This window comes from Spermophilus citellus (assembly GCF_964194105.1).
Source record: "Spermophilus citellus genome assembly, chromosome: 14".
Classification (NCBI taxonomy): Eukaryota; Metazoa; Chordata; class Mammalia; order Rodentia; family Sciuridae; genus Spermophilus; species Spermophilus citellus.
The window spans coordinates 21,494,761-21,516,501 of NC_138194.1; the positions used below are offsets into that span (position 1 = coordinate 21,494,761).

Consider the following 21,741-nt stretch of genomic DNA (forward strand, 5'->3'; position numbering starts at 1 on the left):
GTAAAAGTCAGTAATCATCATGGGCCAAGAACTGAACTCACTGCCTTTCTCACGTGTGTGCTCTCCAATCTCCCCATCATCCCAGTAAAGCAGAACCCACCTTTTTCTGTCAGGGAGTATAGATCTTACCCAAATACATCCCACAAAGGAACAATCATTGTAATCCCTGCAGAAGTGACAAACTGCCAGTGTTAGTAGCCAGCTCAGATAGGAGACCTGTAACAGGAACTTATGAAAGTTTCAGTGTTTAGCAGGTGACAAGACAAGGCAGTGGTGCCTGAGGGCGGATTCCTTGTCTCCTGTCTTTTGGGGGAGGGAAGAAGAAAGAAGAGTCCGTGCTGGGTCAGAGGGTTCTGCCCAAGGCTGACAGGTCAGAGGTTTCCACAGTGGGGGACTGGGGAATGGGCAGATGCTAAATAAAGATGACGGATAAGGCGTTTCAGAGAATGAATATCCATGGAGAAAGATGGGGAAAGCACTGAAAATGCTCCCACATAAACCCACAACTGGTAACAGCTGGGTGTGGCAGAGTTCACCCACTGATCCATGCTGCCCAGTAGCTGATGTCTTGCTTTGTGGCTCCGCAGCCTCCAACCCCTGACTGGGTGCAGCAGGCTGGTCACCCACTGGGCACCTGAGGGCTTCTCAGGAAGGCAGCTTGGTGCTTCCTCCAGGAAGCCTCCAGCAATGGGTAGCACTTCATGTTGCCTGGTAAACCCTACCCCTCTTTAGGGACTCAAAGGCCAAGAAGCCCTGGCAGTTCCTCCCTCCTTCACTTGGCTTTCCTACTGGCTGAGGCACCTTGTCCCTCCCATACATTTAACTTCTCAACTAGAATGTTCCCATAGATAAAATCCTATTTAAAAAGAGCTCAAGAGGACAGGTGTGCCTTCGTGCACATGTGAGCGCATATGTGCAAGTACTTGTGTGCATGTTTGCTTGAGTGCTGTGGGTGTGTGTATGCATATGTGTGTAAAGGGGCACAGGGTGGTCACTGCACTAGGTATTTGTGGATGCTGACTTCAGAGCCCACACCATCAGAGCAAGGGAACTTTCCAAGCCTGGAGGTACACATTTTAGGAGGCTCTTCACCCTACCCCCAACTTTTGGACCTTTACATCTATCCTGGAAAGTAGCTAATTGAAGAAGTTATCAAAAGGCCTATGCAAGGACATGAGCTGCAAATTACCCAGTCTGGATTTTGTCCATTTCCTGGTAAGAATGCACATCCACCAAAATCTAAAGCGTCAAATTAGGGCTTTCCATAAGAACCATAATTCCATTCCCTGGAGCAAATGTACTGCTTCTAGTAAGGTTACATGAATGGTAAATTTTATACCTTCACTTTAATGTAGTCAAGCTCCAGATGTGAAAACAATAGAATTGGTTGTCACTGTACATATCATTTCTCAATGATAACATTATATTGATGTGGAATTCAGGAGTTCATTCCCTTAAGTTTCAGAAAAGGAAAAGTTAAGGGAACACATATATTGTGCCATTTAAAAATAGGTATACAGCCTGGTGCAGTGGCACACGCCTCTACTCCCAGTGGCTCGAGAGGCTGAGGCAGGAGGATCGTTGAGTTCAGAGCCAGCCTCAGCAATGATGAGGCGCTAAGTAACTCATGTTATGAGGCCCAGTGGTTGAGTGTCCCTAGATTCAATCCCCCCCCCAAAAAAAAATACACACACACACACACACACAATTTGTACATATGCAGATACACATTCATATGAATAGTGCATGTGAGTTGGCCACTACAGTTGTTTTAACCTCACCATGTTCACTTTCCCCAAATATAAAAAATTTATAATTTAAGCTCCATTTATGGGTGATATAAGACAAACTTAACACTTTAAATAGAAAGGATTTTTTATTGACTTTTTTAAAGTCAAAATTATGTGTATTTGCTCCAAAGGAGTATAGGAATGCCTAGGCTCTCTCCTTCCTACTTACACCAACAAGCAAGGCTAAAATTTTTAAGAGACTCCAGAGAAGTACCTAATTGTCCTGCCACCCTCCTCCCAGTACTGTTTGGTGACCATCTTTCTCTGTTGCTTGGTACCCTTCCTCCAGACCAGAAGCTTTGAGGTTCTGTCTTGTTTATTGTCATGAGGCTGCATGGGCTCATAGTAAACTACAATGAATGAGTGAATGAGTGGGCCATGAAGTTATTGCCCATGCTACAGTTGAGCCTATAGGAAAGCCAGAACCTCCATTATTAATTTCTTCTCTTCCTGCCTTGACCAGCAACTTATACTCTCCCAATCACTCCAGTGACCACCAATTGAGACATTATTCTAACTTATTTTGCTAAAGAAGCCAAAACTTCTTACAAAGCACATTAAGACTGGGCACAGTGGCACATGCCTGTGATCTCAGCTACTCAGGAAGCTGAGGAAGGAGGATACCAAGTTTAAAGGCAGCCCTGGCAACTTAGTAAAACCCTGTCACAAAATAAAAAGGGCTGAGGATGTAGCTCAGTAGTAGAGTACACCTTGGTTCAAACCCCAGTACTTCCAAAAAGGAAAAAGAGGGGGGCGCTGGGATTGTGACTCAGTGGTGGAGCACTTGCCTAGCATATGTGAAGCACTGGGTTTGATTCTCAGCAAATGAATAAGATAAAGGTCCATCGACAACTAAAATGTGGGGGTGTGTGTAGGTGTGGGTGTGTACATATACATATATATGTGTATATTAAAGAAAGAAAGCAAAAGAACAGAGCACATATAAGTAGTAGGCTAGGTATTTTTCATCAAGCTTGTGTTATAGGTGGGAAAATAATAGAATCATAATGAGTTGGCATCAGTGGTGTTCATATCCCAGAATGATCCTGATACTTATTGCTACAAAAAAAATCATCTGAATGCTTAGTGGCTTCAACATTTATTCTGCATGGATACTTGTAGCTCAGACAGGACAGTTTCTGCCCCGCTAGTATCACCTGATGTCTCAAGCAGGGCTAGGGTTGCTGAAACCTCCTTCAGTCCCCAGCCAGGGTTCTGACCACTCTCTCTCACAGCATGTGTCTGGCCCTAACAAAGATAGGCAGAGGCTGGGTACTTTTCCTAACTGCCATTGGGATGTTACTTGCAGAGGATCTGCCTGTGCTTCAGCTGGACAGGCAGGCTGGGCTGTGCCTCTTCACTGTAAGGAGAAGCCAGTCACTGAAACCAGCCCAGCCTCAGAATGAGGGTAGTAAGACCACCCACTTGATGGGAGGGCACAAGTAGCCACAGATTTAGTCTGCTTTGGCTACATTGTCTGCCCTCTCCAGACTTGATCTCCTGGGTTGTTACAGCTTAATGAAGGAAAGAGAAAGGTAGAAATTTATCAGGTGCCTTGCACAGAGAGGAGTGCCCACAATATTCCTGTGCAAGTGTCTCCCAGAAGTCCAAAGATCTCATTTATCCCAAGACTTTTAAGCTTTTATTTTCTGCCCTACTCTCTAACCATAAATGATCTACAGTTTGATCTATGGAGACCAAGCCTGGGTTGGGGACCCTGCTTACCCTGTGCAGAATTCTTATCAAAAGGAAATTTGCCTGAGATTAAGCATGTGAAGAAAAAGCTTAGTCTCATTACTACAACACAGGAGGAGGTGTGTAGCATAGTGTAATTTAAGAAGAAATAGGATCCTGTTGAGGAGGGAAGCTTGGGGCATAGTTCCAGGAAATCCTTTGACCGGAAGTGTTGCTAGATTGGGGAAGTGTCCCAAAGGAAGTGGAGACAGCTCTGAGCCCCAGCCTGCCTGTCCAGCTGAAGCACAGGCAGATCCTTTACAAGTCTTGTCCCTCATTCCTTCCCTTGGCCAGCTTATCACAGCATACACTAAGAAACATGAGATGTATTAAATGTTCCTTGTATAAAAACAGAATTAAGTTATCAGAATAAAATAGTTCCTTCATTTGCCATATAAAGGGGGCTTTTACAGCAGCACCCCCCACCCAACTCTTCTCACCATTTAAGGACAGAAGGTCCTGGGACTGGGGAAAGGGCCCGTTCTGTTCTGTGTTGCTGGGAACAAAATGTTGCAGGGCTGGCTCTATTTGCTCTAACCAGCATGCCTTTATCACTGCAGACTTATGAAGTAAAGAGTGTCCTCGGAAAGGAGGTGGGGCTGTTAAGTTGTTTTGTCCAGTCCATAACCACCCACCCAACTAACTTCATTGGATTGGAGGAAATTGAGCTTCTGAGTACAAGAGGAAACTCTGCTGAAGGCCAGCAGTTGCCACTGGATTTGTGAACTTTGCAATGTGGCTGCAAGGGTGGGGGTGGGGACTGAGTTTTGTAGTTATTTGTTAACTATGGACAGAGTGAATTATTTTATGATCTTAAAATGAAACTTACACGATTTTTCTGGGACAAATGTAAGATGGTTTTGTAAACTATAAATCTAAAAGATCTTTTCTATGGCTTTTTTATTATCTTTCCACAAATTTAGGAATGTTTCTAGAGCTTTAATAAACCTGAGACCTTCATTTTGTATATATGTTAGGCAATAATATTGGACATAAATATTTTGTACAATTATAGCTTAATAGTATTCAAAATTTTATGATTTGTCATCTTTTCCTTGTATGTTTTCATTTCCCCAAAGAAAAATACCTTGTGAAGCTTAAAACTTTGTCCCACATTGTGATATTACTGTTCTGATACAATAAATGTCCAATCTAAGCATTTTGCAGTTCAGTATTTTTTGGGAAAAAGTCCTGGGAAACTATGTCAGAGGTTAAAATGTTATCCATGAACTATAAATAAGTTATATATATTGATAAAGTTGTATACTGAGTAGAGATATGGGAAGCTCACTCCACCACATGACCTGTTGGATCAAGCTGGGTAATTGCGCTGTGACAGGAGCAAAGATCACGCAGATTTAGAGCAGTCACTTATCATTATTCACTTTGTTAGCACAGATTTAATACACATAAAGCCATGAATTATCTTTGGATGCTAAAGATTTTGTTTTCCTCAACATGACGACAAACCATGGTTAATTAATTACATAATATACACTTAACTTGCCCAGTTCTTAGACAAGAAAAGGTGCCAAATAACCAGTTTTCTTAGGAAAAAAAGCAGATGGCTTTGTTTGGATTAAGCCTTGAAACATTACAATTGCTAACAAAATAGCCAGTTTAAAATAGCTTGAGGACTGCCTTTGTATCTACTACAAGACTATTCCGTCCTTATGCACACTTTGAAACTCTACACTCCTCTGTGGTCCTAAGACTCAGGAAAGTGAAAGCAAAGTCCCAGGAAAGCCGAAGAGGAACCAAACAAATTTCCGGATCACTTAAGGCCTCCTCTATCCCTCACCTGCAATCTAGAGTTAGTGATGTTATCAGCGGGGGCCCCCAAATCAGCCAGCCCCAACCCAGGTCTAGGTGCCTTAGGCGCGCTTAGTCATGCAAGCTAAAGAAAACGTGTGGAAGTAGTCTCTGGCATGTTCGAAAAGCAAGCTCTTGTCTAAGAAGAGGGTCTTAGACCCTCTTGTCTAAGAAGCTCCATCCCCCAAGAGAAAAAAACACCTGGTCCCAAGGCCCCCAGGTGCTCACCTCAGGCTAGGTCTGGCACGCCCCGTTTAGGGTCCTGGCGCACGGGTGTGCTGTAGTCATTGCAAATATATGAAGCAGGGGTGATTTAAAATGCTTCTTTATTCTTACAAATGTTGTAAAAATTAATATAAAAAGTGATCATGCTCAGTCTTTTCCTCTTATCTACAATAATACAAAGGTTTTGTTTGAAAGGGTTTTTGTTTTTTTACAAATGTACCTTAGCTGCTTCAATAAGAGTAAGATGTAGAAAAAGCTACCATTATAAAAATAATTTAAGGGAAAATAAACACGTATAGCTTCTCTCGCAGTTCAGTGACTGTAAGTCCAGGCTGTAGCTTCCTTTCACTCACATGTCCCAAAGAAACTGCAGCAGGCGCCGGGCGACTCTCGCGGCGCCTGGCTAGGGCGCGCTCCACTCCGGGCCCGTCGATTCTGAGGTATCGGTCGTTGGTGAGTCTCTCCCGGCCCTGGCCGCGCGTTACCGGCAGTCCGCGGCCCCGGCGGACGACAGGAAGGGCGGGCTGGGCAGCTGTTTGAAGAACTGCCGGAGGCCGGCCAGGTCCCGCGTGAGCTGCTCCACGCGCTGGTGCAGTTTCTCGTTCTCCGCCGACAACTCCACCAGCTTCTGCTGCATCTCCTGGTTGCGTCGCTTGGCCTTGTCGCGACTCTTGCGCACCGCGATGTTGTTGCGCTCGCGTCGCTGTCGGTACTCCGGGCTGCCGCGGTCGGGGCCCCTCTTGCCGGAGCCTTTTTCTCGGGCAGGACCGGGTGCCGGGCTCGGACCCGGGCTGCTTCGCGGTGGCTCCGGAGACGTGGGCGGTGTGGGTTGCGCGGAGGTCGCCAGGCTCACCACCGTCTGCGCGCACGCGGCCACCTGCGCGGGCAGCAACGAGCCGGGCGCGTCACTGTCGCCCCAGTCAGGTTCCCGCTTGAGCGGGCGCGGGACAGCGGGGCCCGGGCCCGGCGGCCGCGCGGGGCCGCCAGGCAGTAGCTCCAGGCCGCCCGCGCCGCCCGCCTTATGGTTGCTGTTGAAGAGGTCCGCGAAGAGCTCGTCGTGGCACAGCTCCAAGGTGGGCACGGCGGCCATGGAGTCGATGTAGGCGCTGAAGTCGATGGCGCTCTCGTCGTCGTACATGGCAGGGGCGGCGGCGCCCGGCTCCCCCAGGGCCCCCGACTCGGCCCCGCGTCCCGGCTTGCCCGCCCGGCCTGGCTCGTAGAAGGGCGCGGGCTCCGCGGGCCAGGGCGCGCCGCGCGCTGGGCCGTCCAGGCTGAAGAGCGCGGCGCTCATGGCGGCGTCGGGCCAGACTTTGCGTCTAAGTGCTGCTGTCACCTCGCTGGGCCAACCCCGCCGCCTTTTCTAGCCGGGGCTGACGCGCACGCCCCGCCCCGGCTACGGCACAGTGAGGGCGCCCCAGGGCCGCGGGGGCGGTGGGCGGGGGCCCTGTGGGAGCCTCCGCCCCCGGGCCCCGGCCCGGGCGCCGTCCCCCAGCCGTCCGCTGGCGTGCCCCTCTCCCGGCTACTCCAACAACCCGGTCGCGTTCCCGGGGACCCTCTCGCCGGCACGTGGGGGATGGGATGCGCGTTTCTGCCCCCGCCCCCGCCCCTGGCCCATCCCGAGTCGCGCTGCTGGGAATAGCCCTCCTACTGCCCGCTCTCCAGGGCCTTCCCTCCTTCCTGTTTGTGGGATTTGGAGCCTCCTAGTTCCTCGCCACTGGGAGTAAAATTAAAACCAGGACTTGGCCCCGGATTGTGTTCATCCTGGGTCGCCTCTGGTCGCCAGAGAAGAGAGAACCGGGCGGTAGGGCTTCGTGCGGCCAAGGGTCTCCAAGGGCCTCCGGCGTCGGATTGGCGCAAGAGACCCTCACCCAGGCGCCCACGCAGAGGGCCCAGATATAGAGACCCACGCTGGGGAAATGAGGCACAGGAACTCATTTTTAGCCACAGTCTGGTGGCCCGCAGCAAGCGCGCAGAGGGAGGCTGCTTCTCTTCTCACCCACATTTCAGGGAATTTGGGGCCGCTCTAGCCGCCTTGCTCGGAGACCCTGGGGCCCAGCTGGCCCTAGGGACAGAGGCTCAGCAATGCAACCGATGCTTCCTGGGGACAGCAGGACCTCCTCGATACCATTCATAATAGCAGAGCCAATAGGAGAGTGCGGTCACAACGCCACGTCTGGACCACCAACCATCCTAAATTCAGTCCTTCCTTGGAGCAGAGGGCCTGCCGCCCTTCCCAAGCCCCAAAAGCACTAGCGCTCCCTGGGAGCTTCCTGAGAGCTCCCTAGGCGCTGTCGGTTTTTTGGTTTTTTTTTTTTTTTTTTTTTTTTTTTTTTTTTTTTTTGCAGATCTACTGAAACAGTGCCACCTTGTGGTGCTCTCTTGCTTTAGCCCTCTTTCCAGTTCCAGAATTATTTCCCTATTAAATTCAAGAGGTGCTCTTGAATCTATAGTACTGGTCCCATTTGGGTGAAAGATAAGTTCTACGTCAGTAGTTATAATGGGGTATTAAGTTGTTATTGCTTCTTATATTGTAAAATGAATGCGTGAAAAGTTGAAGTAAAATCCGGGCGAGGTGGCATGCACTTGTAGTCCCAGCTATTCTGTAAGCTGAGGCGAAAAGATCACTTGAGCCCAGAATCCCAGACCAAATCTGGCAGCATAGTTAGACACACACACACACACACACACACACACACACACACACACACCATCTCAAAAAAAAAAAAAAACAGGCTGGGGTTTGTTCCTGAGGCAAATATTTCTGGTCAAATCCATTTTTAAATCATTGTTCTGATGGAGATCTACCCTCCATTTTGCATCCTTTGCTTGAGTTTTTCAACAGGTGTTGTGTCAGAACACCAGCTGCTAATTCCTAAAAATGCATTATGGGATATTTAGTGGGTTTTCTGAAAAGGGGTAAATATTGCATTAGAATTACCGAGGGTAAAAAAAAGAGAATTACTGAGGGTACATGATGTTTATGTTACAATTAATTAACTATTGAGGTTAAGGATGCATACAATGTAGGCTCATGCACTCTGAGAAAAAGGTCTGGAACAAATTTCTTTATTTAGGAAACAATAGAAGCATCATTAAGATTCTGTCTGTAACCTATTAAGGAACACATAATAAATGTTTATACAGAATAACCATATTCTCATAAAAAATTGGTAAACATTTTCATTGATATGATCTACTAATTCTGATATCAGAGACCCTGTATATTAATATTATGTTTATTAGACTCAGTTGAGTTTACAAGATAATGACATATATTGAAATGCCCTGGAAGAGGTCACATATCCCTGGGTGGTTAGGGCTATACTTGGAAAGGGTACAGGCTTGTTCACCAGTACTTCATGATCCCTTTTGGGTTTAAGGATTTTCTTCCTTTTTGTGACAGTTGTTTGCAATCCATTTGAGACTCTCTCCACTTCCTGTATCTCAAGTCCACTATTAATGCATTCAAAATAAATGAAAAGTCTTCTAGTAATTTCTCCCTGCTAGGGATCTATTTCAAGAGATCCCTTGAGCCTTCTGACATCTCTGTTGACCTCAGTGCACAAGTCAAAAGAATCTAGTCAGGAAGCATTCTGGGCACAACTCTCGTCCCACGTATCCGCAGAACAGTCTCACGTGGGGTACAGTAGAGCTGTCCGATGAAGTTCACTCTCTGTGGACTTTTTATGTACCTGAGTGTTAGAGATTCAGGGGGCTGAAAATGCTTGGGAATGTACTCTAGTGTCATTAAGTATTGTCAGGGTTAGAAAATCAGTGCAGTCTCCTTGCTCTTTCATGACACAGAGGAACCAGCTCTCTTCTTGAGAATCCTGTTTGTACACTTCACGCTGCACAAAAACAGCTCTCCACTAAATTGAAAGCTGAAAATGTAAAATATTTTGGAGTAGATCTAGCAACACTTAAAACTGAGAGTGTCAGGGGGTGAGGAAACTTTGTTGAATTCAGCGCCCTCTTCAGATTATTTTCAACTACTATATGAAATACTTTGGTATACTTTCTCTACTAGGGCTAATTTTAACTGTATAGCTTACTCTCCTGTGTTTCGTGTAACAATAATGAAGTTTATATTTATTAAATTTTTATATCCATAAACATGGACTTTCAAGAAAGTATTATTTCAAATATCTGAGTTAGGAAAAGAGAGAACAAGAGCCAGAAGAATAAAAGGAGTGGGTAGTAGAGTTACTTATTCCTCATTCTGTTAAAACCTGTGTTTTATTAAAAGCCTACTGTAGGGGTTGGGGTTGTGGCTCAGTGGTAAAGTGCTCACCTAGCATGGGTGAGGCATGAGGTTCAGCACCACATAAAAATAAAGAAATAAAAATAAAGGCATTGTGCCTACCTACAACTAAAAAATAATAAATAAATACATAAAGCCTACTGTGATAGTCAGGCTCAGTGACACACGACCGTAACTCTAGCAACTCAAGATCCTGAGGCAGGAGGATTGAAAGTTGGAGACCAGTCTGGACAACTTAGTGAGACCCTGTCTCAAAATATAAATGACTAGAGATATAGTTCAAAGGTAGATAGTAGCCTAGCATGTGAAAGGCCCTGGGTTCAATTCCCAGTACTGGAAAAAAAAAAAAGTGTGGGGGGGGGATTAATTAACTCTCAAAAGAACCAAGTAGAAATTCTGGAGCTAAAATGAGATAGGAAACTCACTAAGGGGTTATAACCACAGGTTTGAAAAGGCATGAGAAATAATTAGCATGCTTAAATGTAAGATGATTGGAATCATGAAGTCAGAGGGACATAAAAAGAAAGGATTGACACAAAAGTACCTGTGGATACCATCAGGAAGGTCCACAAACAGTAGAGACTAGACAGAGAAAAGAAAGAAGGAACAGAAAGACTATATGAAGCTGGGTGTGGTGGTGCATACCTGTAATCCCAGTGACTCAGGAGGCTGAGGCAGGAGGTTCTCAAGTTCGAGGCCAGCCTCAGCAACTTAGTGAGGCCCTAAGCAACTTAGCATGACTCTGTTCTAAAAATTTAAAAAATAAAAAAATTAAATTCTCAAAAATTTTTTTCCAAAAAGAAGAGGAGGGTACACTTTCTAACACATTTTATGAAGCCAATATTACCCTGATACCCAGATAACAAAGGACTTGAAGAACACTTTATTAACTAAACTTAATGGATGTTTACAGAGCATTATATTAAAAAGAAAGAAAAATTTCAGACTAATATCTTTATAAATATACAGACAGGAATTTTAAAAGCCCCTAGGAAATAAAGGCCAGCCACCTTTTGTACAGATTATATATATTGACCACAAAAAAAAGAAAAAATTAATGAATAAATAAAAGAAAAAAATCTGTAATTAACACTAACAACTAACATCATACTCGATGGTGAAAGACAAAAGTGGTTCATCCAAGATCAGGAAGAAGACAAAAATCCTAGGTAAAACAATTAGGCAAGAAAAAAGAAATAGCAAACCAATGTAAAGGCAGAAGTACCTCTATTTCAGAGGACATTGTAGGAAAAATTATTAAAAATCTATTAGAGTGCTAGGGATGTGGCTCAAGCGGTAGCACGCTCACCTGGCATGTGCAGGGCGCTGGGTTCGATCCTCAGCACCACATAAAAATAAAATAAAGATGTGTGTCCGCCGAGAACTAAAAAATAAATATTGAAAAATTCTCTCTCTCTCTCTCTCTCTCTCTCTCTCTCTCTCTCTCTCTCTCTCTCTCTCTCTGTCTTTAAAAAAAATCTATTAGAGATAAATAAATGAAATCAGCAAAGAGGCAGGAACAGAAAAAAAGTTCAACATGTAAAATCATTCGTATTTTTGTATATTTACAATGAACAATTTGAAAGGGAAAATTAAAATAAATTTCATTTACAAAAGCATCAAGAAAAACAAAATATTTAGGAACAAATTTATCCAAAGAAGTGCAAAATTTGTACACCAAAAAGTACAAAACAGGAGCTTAGGGAGTACAGTTCAGTGGTAGAGCACTTGCCTAGCATGCATGAAACCCTGGTTCAACCCACAGCACTGAAGGAAAAAAAAAAGAGTCTAAAAATATTACTGAAAGTAATAAAAAGGTCCTAATCAAATGGAAGGAAATTCAATGTTCAAAGATTGGAAGACTGAGTATTTTTAAAATGACAATACTGCCCAAAGTGATATGCAGAGTCAACGCAATCCTTCTCAAAATCCTAATGACCCTTTTTTGCAAAACTAGAAAAGCTGATCCACAAATACTTGCATAATTCTAATGGGCCTAAATATCAAAATCATCTTGAAAAATCCTTGAAAACATGGAGGGCTCACACTTTCTGGCTTCAACATTTACTACACAGACATAGTAAACAACATATCATGGAACTGGCATAAAGATAACATATGGGTCAATGGGATAGAATTATAGAACTGAGGCTCAAGAAATAAATCTAAGATTCAATGGATTATTGATGTTCATTGATGGTGCTAATACCATCCAACAAGAAAAGAATAGGCTTTTTTGACAAATGCAATTGGGATAACTAGAGACCCACATGCAAAAAAAAAATTAATTTGGATTTCTACATCACACACCTACAAAAATTCAACTCAAATGGATGAAAGACATAACTGTAAGAGTTAATAACACTCCTGAACTCAGGGGAAAAGAATCCTTCATGAACCTCACTTTGGGCAGAGATTCTTAGATGTGACATCAAAATCACAAGCAGCAAAAGAAGAAAATAAATTGGACATCATCAAAATTCAAACCTTTGGGCATCAAAGGACACAGTTGAGTTGCTGAAAATTGAAGCCAGTGAATGGGAGAAAGTATGTGCAAACCATATTTTATTGATAAAGGTCAAGACCAATTTCAAAGTCGAGATTGTATAATAATCCAGAAAAACCATTCAAAGTCCAGATTGTGTTACAGCAAACCTCTAGGCTTCTGCCGATAGGTGGCCCATTCAGCCAAGATTTCTCTGCTCAAGAGACTGGTAAAGTCAAGGCAGCCCGGTCCAGGTATTAAAGGGCCAGTAACACACCAAAAAAACATAGACGAGAGTGGATCACTGAGACCAGGGCTGACTGATGGGACACTTTAAAACAGACATACTTACAAAGTTCTTTTACTTACTTAACCTTTGACAGACCAAGTCCAACTTCATGATTGTACAATAATCCAGAAAGCTATTTAAAAGCCAGATTATTACAGTAAAACATTATCTTAGTGACTGGGGTTGTGGCTCAGTGGTAGAGCATTTGCCTAGCATGTATGAGGCACCGGGTTCAATTCTCAGCACTGCATATGAATAAATGAATAAAATAAAGGTCCACCAACAACTAAACAAATATTTTAAAAATTTATCTTAGAATTATACCTATATGTGGCCCTTTCTTCAACTTAACTTTACCTCTGACAGACCAGCTCCAATTGCAAGATTGTTCAGAGAGAGACAACCAGAGAGGAGCCCAAAATGATGGCCAACAGATGGGAACCTTGATATTGACCATCCAAGATCTTTCCCAAAAGACTGTCTATAGAATCAATGCAGTACCGGCCGTGTCATAAGAGGGGCACTAAGAGATACAACAAAACAGACAACCAGAGGAAATTCCCAAGCCGAAGGCCAACACACAGATGAGAATCTAGAACAGATCAAAAGCGAGTGACTATCCCTAGGTTCTCCAGTCCCACTTCACTATGACTCTTACATCTGTGGCACCACAGATGTCTCCAGAAAGAAGGACCAGATAATCCCATGAAGAGGAATCAGGTGTGAGAAATCAAGGTTCTTGGTGTGCACACTGGGGAATCGATCAAATGGCCAAAGTTGTCATGACTTATTCTGAGTTCAGCTTCCTTTTTCTCAAAGTGGACCATTCAGGGAGAGAGGCTGCGAATTCCCTGAAGCAGGAGCTCCTGGTAGCTGCTGGGAGAGGAAATAGCTCCTCTAGTTCTACCTGAGGCCAACTCCCTTGTCTCTCCAGAAGACCTCTAGAAGTTCTCAACAAGTTTGCCAGCACCATGAATCCTCAGCATGGAAGTGGGGTTCCTCGGAGAGCCAGACCTGCCCAAGAATGCTGGAATGGGGGCTGCTGGTTGGGTCCCACTTGGGTTACCAAATTTGTTACCGAAAGCTCGGTCCTTGTCCCTGATGCCAACACAATAACGAGAACACGGTTTTGAGAAAAAGGAAAAAGAAGGTTTATTGCTTTGCTAGCAAAAGGAGAAATACACTCTAAATTGTTATTTGCAGCAGCTGCACCATTTTATATTCCTACCAGCAAGGTGGGACACATCCAAGAAAATATTTCTTTTTCTTCTTCCTTTTTTAAATAGTCTAAAATTGTATTTCATTGTGATTTTGCACTTCACCAATGACTACTGATGTTGAACACCTTTTGATGTGCTTTCTGGGTGGTTCGGATATCCTTTTTTTTTTTTTTTTTTGGAGAAATGCCTAGTCAAATCCTTTGTCTATCGTATAATTGAATTGTTTATCTTTTTGTGGTTGAGTTCTAGGAGTTTTTAAAGATCACTGAGCCCTGGTCTCAGTGATCCACTCTCGTCTGTGTTTTTTTGGTGTGTTACTGGCCCTTTAATACCTGGACCGGGCTGCCTTGACCTTACCAGTCTCTTGAGCAGAGAAATCTTGGCTGAATGGGCCACCTATCGGCAGAAGCCTAGAGGTTTGCTATAACACAATCTGGACTTTGAATGGTTTTTCTGGATTATTATACAATCTCGACTTTGAAATTGGTCAGTCAAAGGTAAAGTAGGTGGAAGAGATTTGTATGTTGAGGCATTTATGCAGTTGCTTAATAAGGGCTCTGAACCATCAAGAACTAAGTTGAAGTTGCCAAAAGGCACAACCTCTGGGTAGAAACGACAGTGGGAAACTCACTTATAGTTGATGGCATTGTTATGACAAGGAGACTGGTCAGGCTCAGAAATATCCTGTGCCCTAACCCCTTGAATGCAACGTGGAGATAAAAGATTAAGACACAGTTTTTGTATGTGCTGGGTCGCCCAACCCTTTCCTGAGATGAAATTTCTTGTGTAAATTAAATGCACAGATGACATTCATAAGAACTGTTTCAAAATATAAGTTTAAGAAAAGGTCCAAAACTAGAGAAGATAAAAGAAAGTTATAAGTATGAAAATACCTTTGTACAGAAAATTAGAAGTTAAAAGAAATGTTTCTGGATGAGAAAGTATTTTGTCTGGTAAAGTAATATTCTTGGCTAAAGTCCAAGATGAAAGAGGACAAAACTAAGGATGTAAAGTTGTGAATGTCCACCTAAGTTGCAGAAGGTTTGTGGAAGATAAATCTCAAAAAAAATATGTTTCTGATTAAATTATCTATAATTAGCACAGTCATGTAAAGTTATTTAAACTTTAATGTACTGATATGGGTCAAAGTCAGAAACATTGATCTGCTCTTCTCTATCAAGTTATTTTCTTGTATTTGTTAGGTTTTACTACTTGGGGAAATTAAGTCTTAAAAGAATTAGGGTTTGTACCTGTTTTAAAGTGTTAAATGATTACTTTGTAACTGGTTTAACAAACAGCTATTATTTAGGGTATAACAATATAGTTGACACCCTAAATATATGTGACTAGGTATATGTATGCATCTGAGAATTATATCTGCCTAAGCCTTGTCTAAGTGTTATGTAAAAGTTTATAAAATGAAAGTTTATGTGAGTTTACTGGCAAGATAACCAATAAGTGCTCTCTTTTACACATTTTATCTGACATAAAAGGGCCAGGGTGTCATTTAAAGACCTGGCTTATATCTGCTTGTTTTGACTTAGTCAATGTCTGATAATTAACACTGTTTCCTAAATATATAGGGGATTTAAGATTATCCTTTGATTTTTTTTAATGCATGCACATTTGTGATCGTTGGTACTGTACACTCTGAATCCTAAATTGTGCTTTAAAAGTTATAAGGGATTTAAAGCTATCCTTTTATTTATTTTTTATTTTGATTTTGATACTGGGGACTGAACTCAGGGGCACTCAACTACTGAGCCACATCCCCAGCCCTATTTTATTTTATTTAGAGACAGGGTCTCACTGAGTTGCTTAGTGCCCTGCTGTTGCTGAGGCTGGCTTTGAACTCTCATCCTCCTGACTCAGCCTCCCAAGCCAATGGGATTACAGGTATGTGCCACCGTGCCTGGCTTTCCTTTGATTTCTTTTAACCCTTACAGACCTGAGATTTTTGTTACCATACACTTTGGACTCTAAATTGTATTTTAAAAGTTAAAGTTAGTTAAATGTAAAGCTTAAGAGAACACTTCACCATGTTGGTGTTCTCAAACCAAAATTATGTGTAGCAGAAGTCTTAGATTTGCCCCACTTTTTCCATGAAAGGAAAGTTAAAGCTCTCTTAGTCTTTCTTTGATTCATGTTTCAGATGTAATGTTGTATTCTGCTATTTGTGAAGAGCCCCGCCTTACCTAAGATAAGGCTCTGCCTCCCCCCTTACTCCATGTTAGAATAGTTTCAAAATAGGCTAGACTTCAGCTGATTTAAAGTGTGTTCAAAAGTTTGATCTTTCTTGTAAAGACTACTGTGATTTCAAACAGGGGATATAATATAATTAAGTAAAGTTTCAGGATTATAAAAATAATTTTTTTCTTGGTTCATAGCTACTACACAAACTAAATATGTTTTTGATCTGTAACTTCATTTTGCATTTTCCTTATAAACTTTATAACTGTTGCCTGTTAGTGTTTTGAAGAGATAATGTAAGTGCAAAATGACAGATGCAAAAATTATACTACAGAGCAATAGTAAGAAAAACAGCACGGCATTGGCACCAAAATAGACCTGTAGACCAATGGTAGAGAAGAGAGGACACAGAGTCTAACCCTCATAACTACAGTTATCTTATATTAGACAAAGGCACCTGAAATGTACATTGGAGAAAAGATAGCCTCTTCACCAAATGGTGCTGGGAAAACTGGAAATCCACATGTAGCAAAATGAAATTAAACCCCTATGTCTCACCATACACAAAACTCAATTCTGAATCAAGGACCTAGGAATTAAATCAGAGACCTTGCACCTAATGGAAGAAAAAGTAGGCCTGAATCTCCATCATGTCAGGTTAGGCCTCAACTTCCTTAGTAAGACTCCTATAGCACAAGAATTAAAATCAAGAATCAATAAATGGGATGGATTCAAACTAAAAAGTTTCTTCTCAGCAAAGGAAATAATCAGTAAGATGAATAGAGAGACTACTGAATGGGAGCAAATCTTTACCAACAAGCACATCAGATAGAACACTAATCTTAGGATATATAAAACACTCCAAAACCTTAACACCAAAAAACAAATAACCCAATCAATAAATGGGCCAAGGAACTGAATAGACACTTCTCAGAAGAGGATATACAATCAATCAACAAACATATGAAAAAATGTTCAACATCTCTAGCAATTAGAGAAATACAATCAAAACTACTCTAAGATTTCACCTCACTCCAGTCAGAATGGCAGCTATCAAGAATACAAACAAAAATAAATGTTGACGAGGATGTGGGGGAAAAGGCACACTCATACATTGGTGGTGGGACTACAAATTGGTGCAGCCAATCTGGAAAGCAGTATGGAGATTCCTTGGAAAACTTGGAATGGAACCACCATTTGACCCAGCTATCCCGCTCCTTGGTCTATACCCAAAGGACTTAAAAACAGCATACTACAGGGACACAGCCACATCAATGTTTATAGCAGCACAATTCACAATAGCTAAACTATGGAAGCAACCTAGATGCCCTTCAGTAGATGAATGGAGAGGGAAACTTTGGTATATATACACAAGGGAACATTACTCAGCACTAAAAGAGTAATGTTCATGGCATTTGCAGATAAATGGATGAAGTTGGGGAATATTATGCTAAGTGAAGCAAGCCAATCCCAAAAAACCAAAGGCCAAATGTTTTCTTTGATATGAGGATGCCGACTCATAATGGCTAATGGGGTGGGGGGAGCATGGGAGGAATGGAGGAACTTTAGATAGGGCAAAGGGGAGGGAGGAGATGGGAGGGGAAAGTGGATAGGAATGAGGGTGGAATGAGATAGACATCATGACCCTAAATACATGTATGAAGACACAAATGGTGTGAAAATACTTTGTGTACAACCAGTGTCTTGAAAAATTGTGCTCGATATGTTTAATATGAAATGAATTGCATTCTGCCATCGTGTATAACAAATTAGAAAAAAATAATTTTTAAAAAATGACAAATGCAGACTACAACAGATTCAGCAAAGCTGCTTATTCATTTGTGGACTCAGGCACCATAGGAGTTCATTTTCTGGATGCAAAAATGGCCATCAGTTACAGAGGGAATTTTAGTTTTATAGGGTATAATGACAGTGGTTTACTCATTGGAAACTGTGGACCTACAGTTTGGACAGTCAGGGTCTAGTTGTGCAGGTTAAAACTTTGACTCAGGAAGGTAGTTGTAAAAATGTTGAAATTCACTGTTACCTGGGGAGATAGGAACTCAGATCCTGAGGGATCAGTATTCAAATCTTGCCTATTTTTCGCTTTTCTTTCTCTGGGACTCATAGTTCCCCAGAGTTTTGATATTTACTGTGCCTCCATTCAGGACTAATTTGCAATGGGGGAAGGTCAAAGGCTAGAGCCCAGAATTCAGTATCCACCCGTTTCCTTCAAGGCCAATTGTTTTGGGGAAATAATTTACTGGGAGAGGTTAACATTTGGCAATTTCCCCTCCCTACTTGCTGGAACTGCAATGTCTTTCTAATTTTTCCCAGCAGCCGTCTTGTAGAAATATTCTCATAACCCTTCAGGTACTGCTTCAAAAACAATCTGGGTTAATTCAGAAAATAAAACATCACCTACAAGATAGGCTATAATGCTGACTTCCTGTACTACCCCTAACCCCAATTAAATGAAAGGGGTAACTGTAAAATTATAGATATTGAAGTTTTAACCTATTATTCCCTCTTTAAGACTGGTGGAACTGGCTTGCAGGGTATTTAAAACCTAAAAATTGAGCCCAGTGGTCCTTGCTTGTAATCCCAGTGGCTAGGGAGGCTGAGGCAGGAGGATTGCTAGTTCAAAGCCAGCCTCAGCAACGGCAAGGCACTAAGCAACTCAGTGAGGCATTAAGCAACTCAGTGACATGCTGTCTCTAAATAAAATACAAAATAAGGCTGGGGATGTGGCTCAGTGGTTGAGTGTCCCTGAGTTCACTACCAAATCCCCAGTACCAAAAATAAATAAATAAATAGATAAATAGATAGATAGATAGATAGATAGATAAATGAATAGATAAATAACCAAAAACATGGAGATCAAAGTCAAGGGAGTAAAAGGGCCAAGGAAAAGCAGCCAACATTTTATCCCATGCCCTCTAAAGTCAGCCAGGATCCAGAGAATAAAATAACAGGACCCCTCTCTGGGCCCTGCAACTCTGATGAGTCACCTCATCTGCTGATCAGGGAGATTGAGAGGACCCTAGAAAATAAGAAGCTAACAAGTGCACATTCTGCAAAGAGGAGAGTCATTGGAGATGGAAATGTCCCTGATGCTTCCAAGAGAAGCCACACATGGTCAGCCAGACCCCAACTCCTCCTGGCAGGTGGCACCACTGGTAAAGGGAAGCTAAAGGAGCCAAGATGCTTTGCACATGTCCCCAAGAGTGATCTCTGAGGAACGTCATCTCTTTTTTTTTTTAAGAGAGAGAGAGAGAGAGGGAGAATTTTTTAATATTTATTTTTTTGTTTAGTTTTTGACGGACACAACATCTTTGTTTTTTATTGTATGTGGTGCTGAGGATCGAACACGGGATGCACGTATGCCAGGCAAGCACGCTACCACTTGAGCCACATCCCCAGCCCCAAACTCTTAAGAATAGATAGAAACAAGGTCAGTTTTAACCAGCTTGGTCTTCAACACTGGCAGGAGAGTGTAGCCTGAGCACAATCCTACATAGACATTTAAAAGGAAAAACAATGGTTTATTTAAATGAATCTTAAGAGGCACACTTTGTCAGACCTAACAAAAGTAAGTAAATCTGGAGGCTATAAAGGAGGATTTCTTGTGTGGGAGTGCCTAATTATAATGATCACAAAGAGTTGCAAATTTGTCCTGAGTTAATTTGAGTCTGATCTCATAGACCTACAAATCTTCCTAATCCCCATTAATAAACTTATGAGTTATTGTCCTAATGGTTTTTAGAGACTAGCAGAAATACTAATTGCTTTTGTGCTAATTATTCACAAAAAAAGTATTGCTTTCCTGTCTTTATCGTTGTCTTAGCATGATTCCTGCCCTCTGTATGCCTTGTCTTGTTCAGTCACCTGCTATCTGCCACTGTGGACCACTGGATTGCTCTGATGGTAAATACCCTTCACTATCCACATGCCTGCCACCTGATGGAGAACAAGGAATTTGGGTTAACTCCCCCAACTTCACCTCCTTTCAGCAGGAAACAGTTTGAAGATGTCATCACCCATTTTTTCATAGATGGAATGTGGAAGCTGACAGTGGGAAAATGTAACAGTGGCTCACTTTATGCTTTGAATATAGCCCCTGCTGTTCTACCAAAAAAAAAAAAAAAAGAACAATTTAGAAGTTTCTCAGCCAGCCATGGTAGCACACTCCTGTAATCCCAGTGGCTCAGGAGGCTGAGGCAGGAGGATCTTGAGTTCAAAGCCAGCCTCAGCAACTTAGCGAGGCCCTAAGCAACTTAGAAAGACCCTGTCTCAAAATAAATAAAAAAGAAGAAGGACTGGGGATATGGCTCAGTGGTTAAGTTTCAAACCCTAGTACAAAAAAAAAAAATTTTTTTGGAAGTTTCTCAAAAAGTTGAAGAGCTGAGCCTAGTACCACATATCTGTAACTGCCACTCCTTGGGAGGCTAAGGCAGGGAGATCTCCAGTCAAAGGTAGTCTGGGCCTCAGAAATACCACACTAAGGGCTGGAGATCTGGCTCAGTGCTTAGAATGCATAAAGCCCTGGACTCTATCCCGAGTACCACTCAAAAAAAATTTTTTTAAACATTATGCTAAGTGAAAAAAGTTAAACCCTCAAAAGTCACATATTGTATGATTCCATTGAAATGAAACATCCATAAAAGCCAAATCTATATATAGAGAAAGCCTGATTGCCAGGGCCTTGTGGGCTGACTGCAGTGGCCCACACTTGTAATCCCAGCGATTTGGGAGATTAAATTACGAGGACTGCAAATTGTAAACCAGACTAGGCAATTTGGTGAGAATGTTATGCTCGAATTTGGGACCCCCAAAAGACCACCAGAGACTAAGATGGATGTAAACAGCAAAGAGGTGTTTATTGCGAGCTAGCTTGGTCCTCCGCCGTGCGCACACACAGCAACTGGTGACGCTGAGAGGCCCCAAGCCCAGGGTTTGCAGCAGTTTTATACATTCTTTGGGGAAGGCAGGGACCCCCACATACGTCATAGCATCTCTTAGCAAATCATCACACACCTTGGGAAAATCATAAAACAACTCTAAAACATGATTAGCACATTCACTGGTGGGAACAAGTTGGGTAAGGGTGATTGGTTAGTACAAGAGGGGGATTCGTTTGAACTGATTGGTTTAAGCCAAGAGGGATGTACGTGCTGAACTACATGGTTTCCCAACACCACAAACTACTGGGAGGGTCATCTGGCATCACAGGTATTTCCCTGTCTCATGCTGATTGGTGGCTGCTAGGGGGTTACTATGGGTCCCCACATAGCCTGACTGAGTCAGGGACACCTGGCGCAGCAGATCTCTTCTGTTATTTGTAGATAAACCACTTAGCAGGTTGGGAATGTGCCTAGGAGTGCTCTGTGGGTCTTTCCAAGGACAAGGGTCACATCCCCTTCCCTGGACAGGCTTTGCTCTGAGGTAGAGGCTGGTTTTTCAAGAACTGTGTCAAAATACAAAATAATAAAGGATCAGGATGTAGCCCAGTTGTAAAACACCCTGGGTTCATTCCCAGTTCTGCAGAACAAAACACAAAAACAATCCAAAGTAAAAACTAAATTCCTTTTTAGAAAGATAACTCTAGTAGTCATGAGGATGGCTTGGAGGGAGCAGGGCTGGGGACAGTGAGTAATCCTTTCCCTTTGGCACCACCCTCAAGAGTTCCACTTCTAGCTCTTTTTTTTTTTTTTTTGCACCAACATCAAAGGGAA

The 21,741-nt window shown here is 42.6% G+C and overlaps 2 protein-coding genes across 3 annotated transcripts in view; one reads left to right on the forward strand and one right to left on the reverse strand.

The window, feature by feature from the left end:
• SPIDR (scaffold protein involved in DNA repair) overlaps nt 1-5,397 on the forward strand; it is a 423,741-nt gene extending 418,344 nt beyond the window's left edge. For both annotated transcript variants that reach the window (XM_081265658.1, XM_081265659.1), the window contains one exon: nt 4,085-5,397. In XM_081265658.1, coding sequence (XP_081121784.1) covers nt 4,085-4,249 — 165 coding nt within the window. In that variant the 3' untranslated portion in view covers nt 4,250-5,397. The remainder of the gene's footprint in view (nt 1-4,084) is intronic.
• Nucleotides 5,398-5,645: 248 nt separating this feature from the next.
• Nucleotides 5,646-7,146, reverse strand: CEBPD (CCAAT enhancer binding protein delta). Its single transcript, XM_081265660.1, has one exon. It carries the CDS (start codon nt 6,850-6,852, stop codon nt 6,043-6,045), a length of 810 nt encoding a protein of 269 aa, XP_081121786.1. The 5' UTR covers nt 6,853-7,146; the 3' UTR covers nt 5,646-6,042.
• Between the last annotated feature and the right edge of the window lie 14,595 nt (nt 7,147-21,741).

Excerpts from the sequence above, each read along its gene's own strand:
- CEBPD (XM_081265660.1), bottom strand. The coding sequence starts at position 6,852 with ATGAGCGCCGCGCTCTTCAGCCTGGACGGCCCAGCGCGCGGCGCGCCC.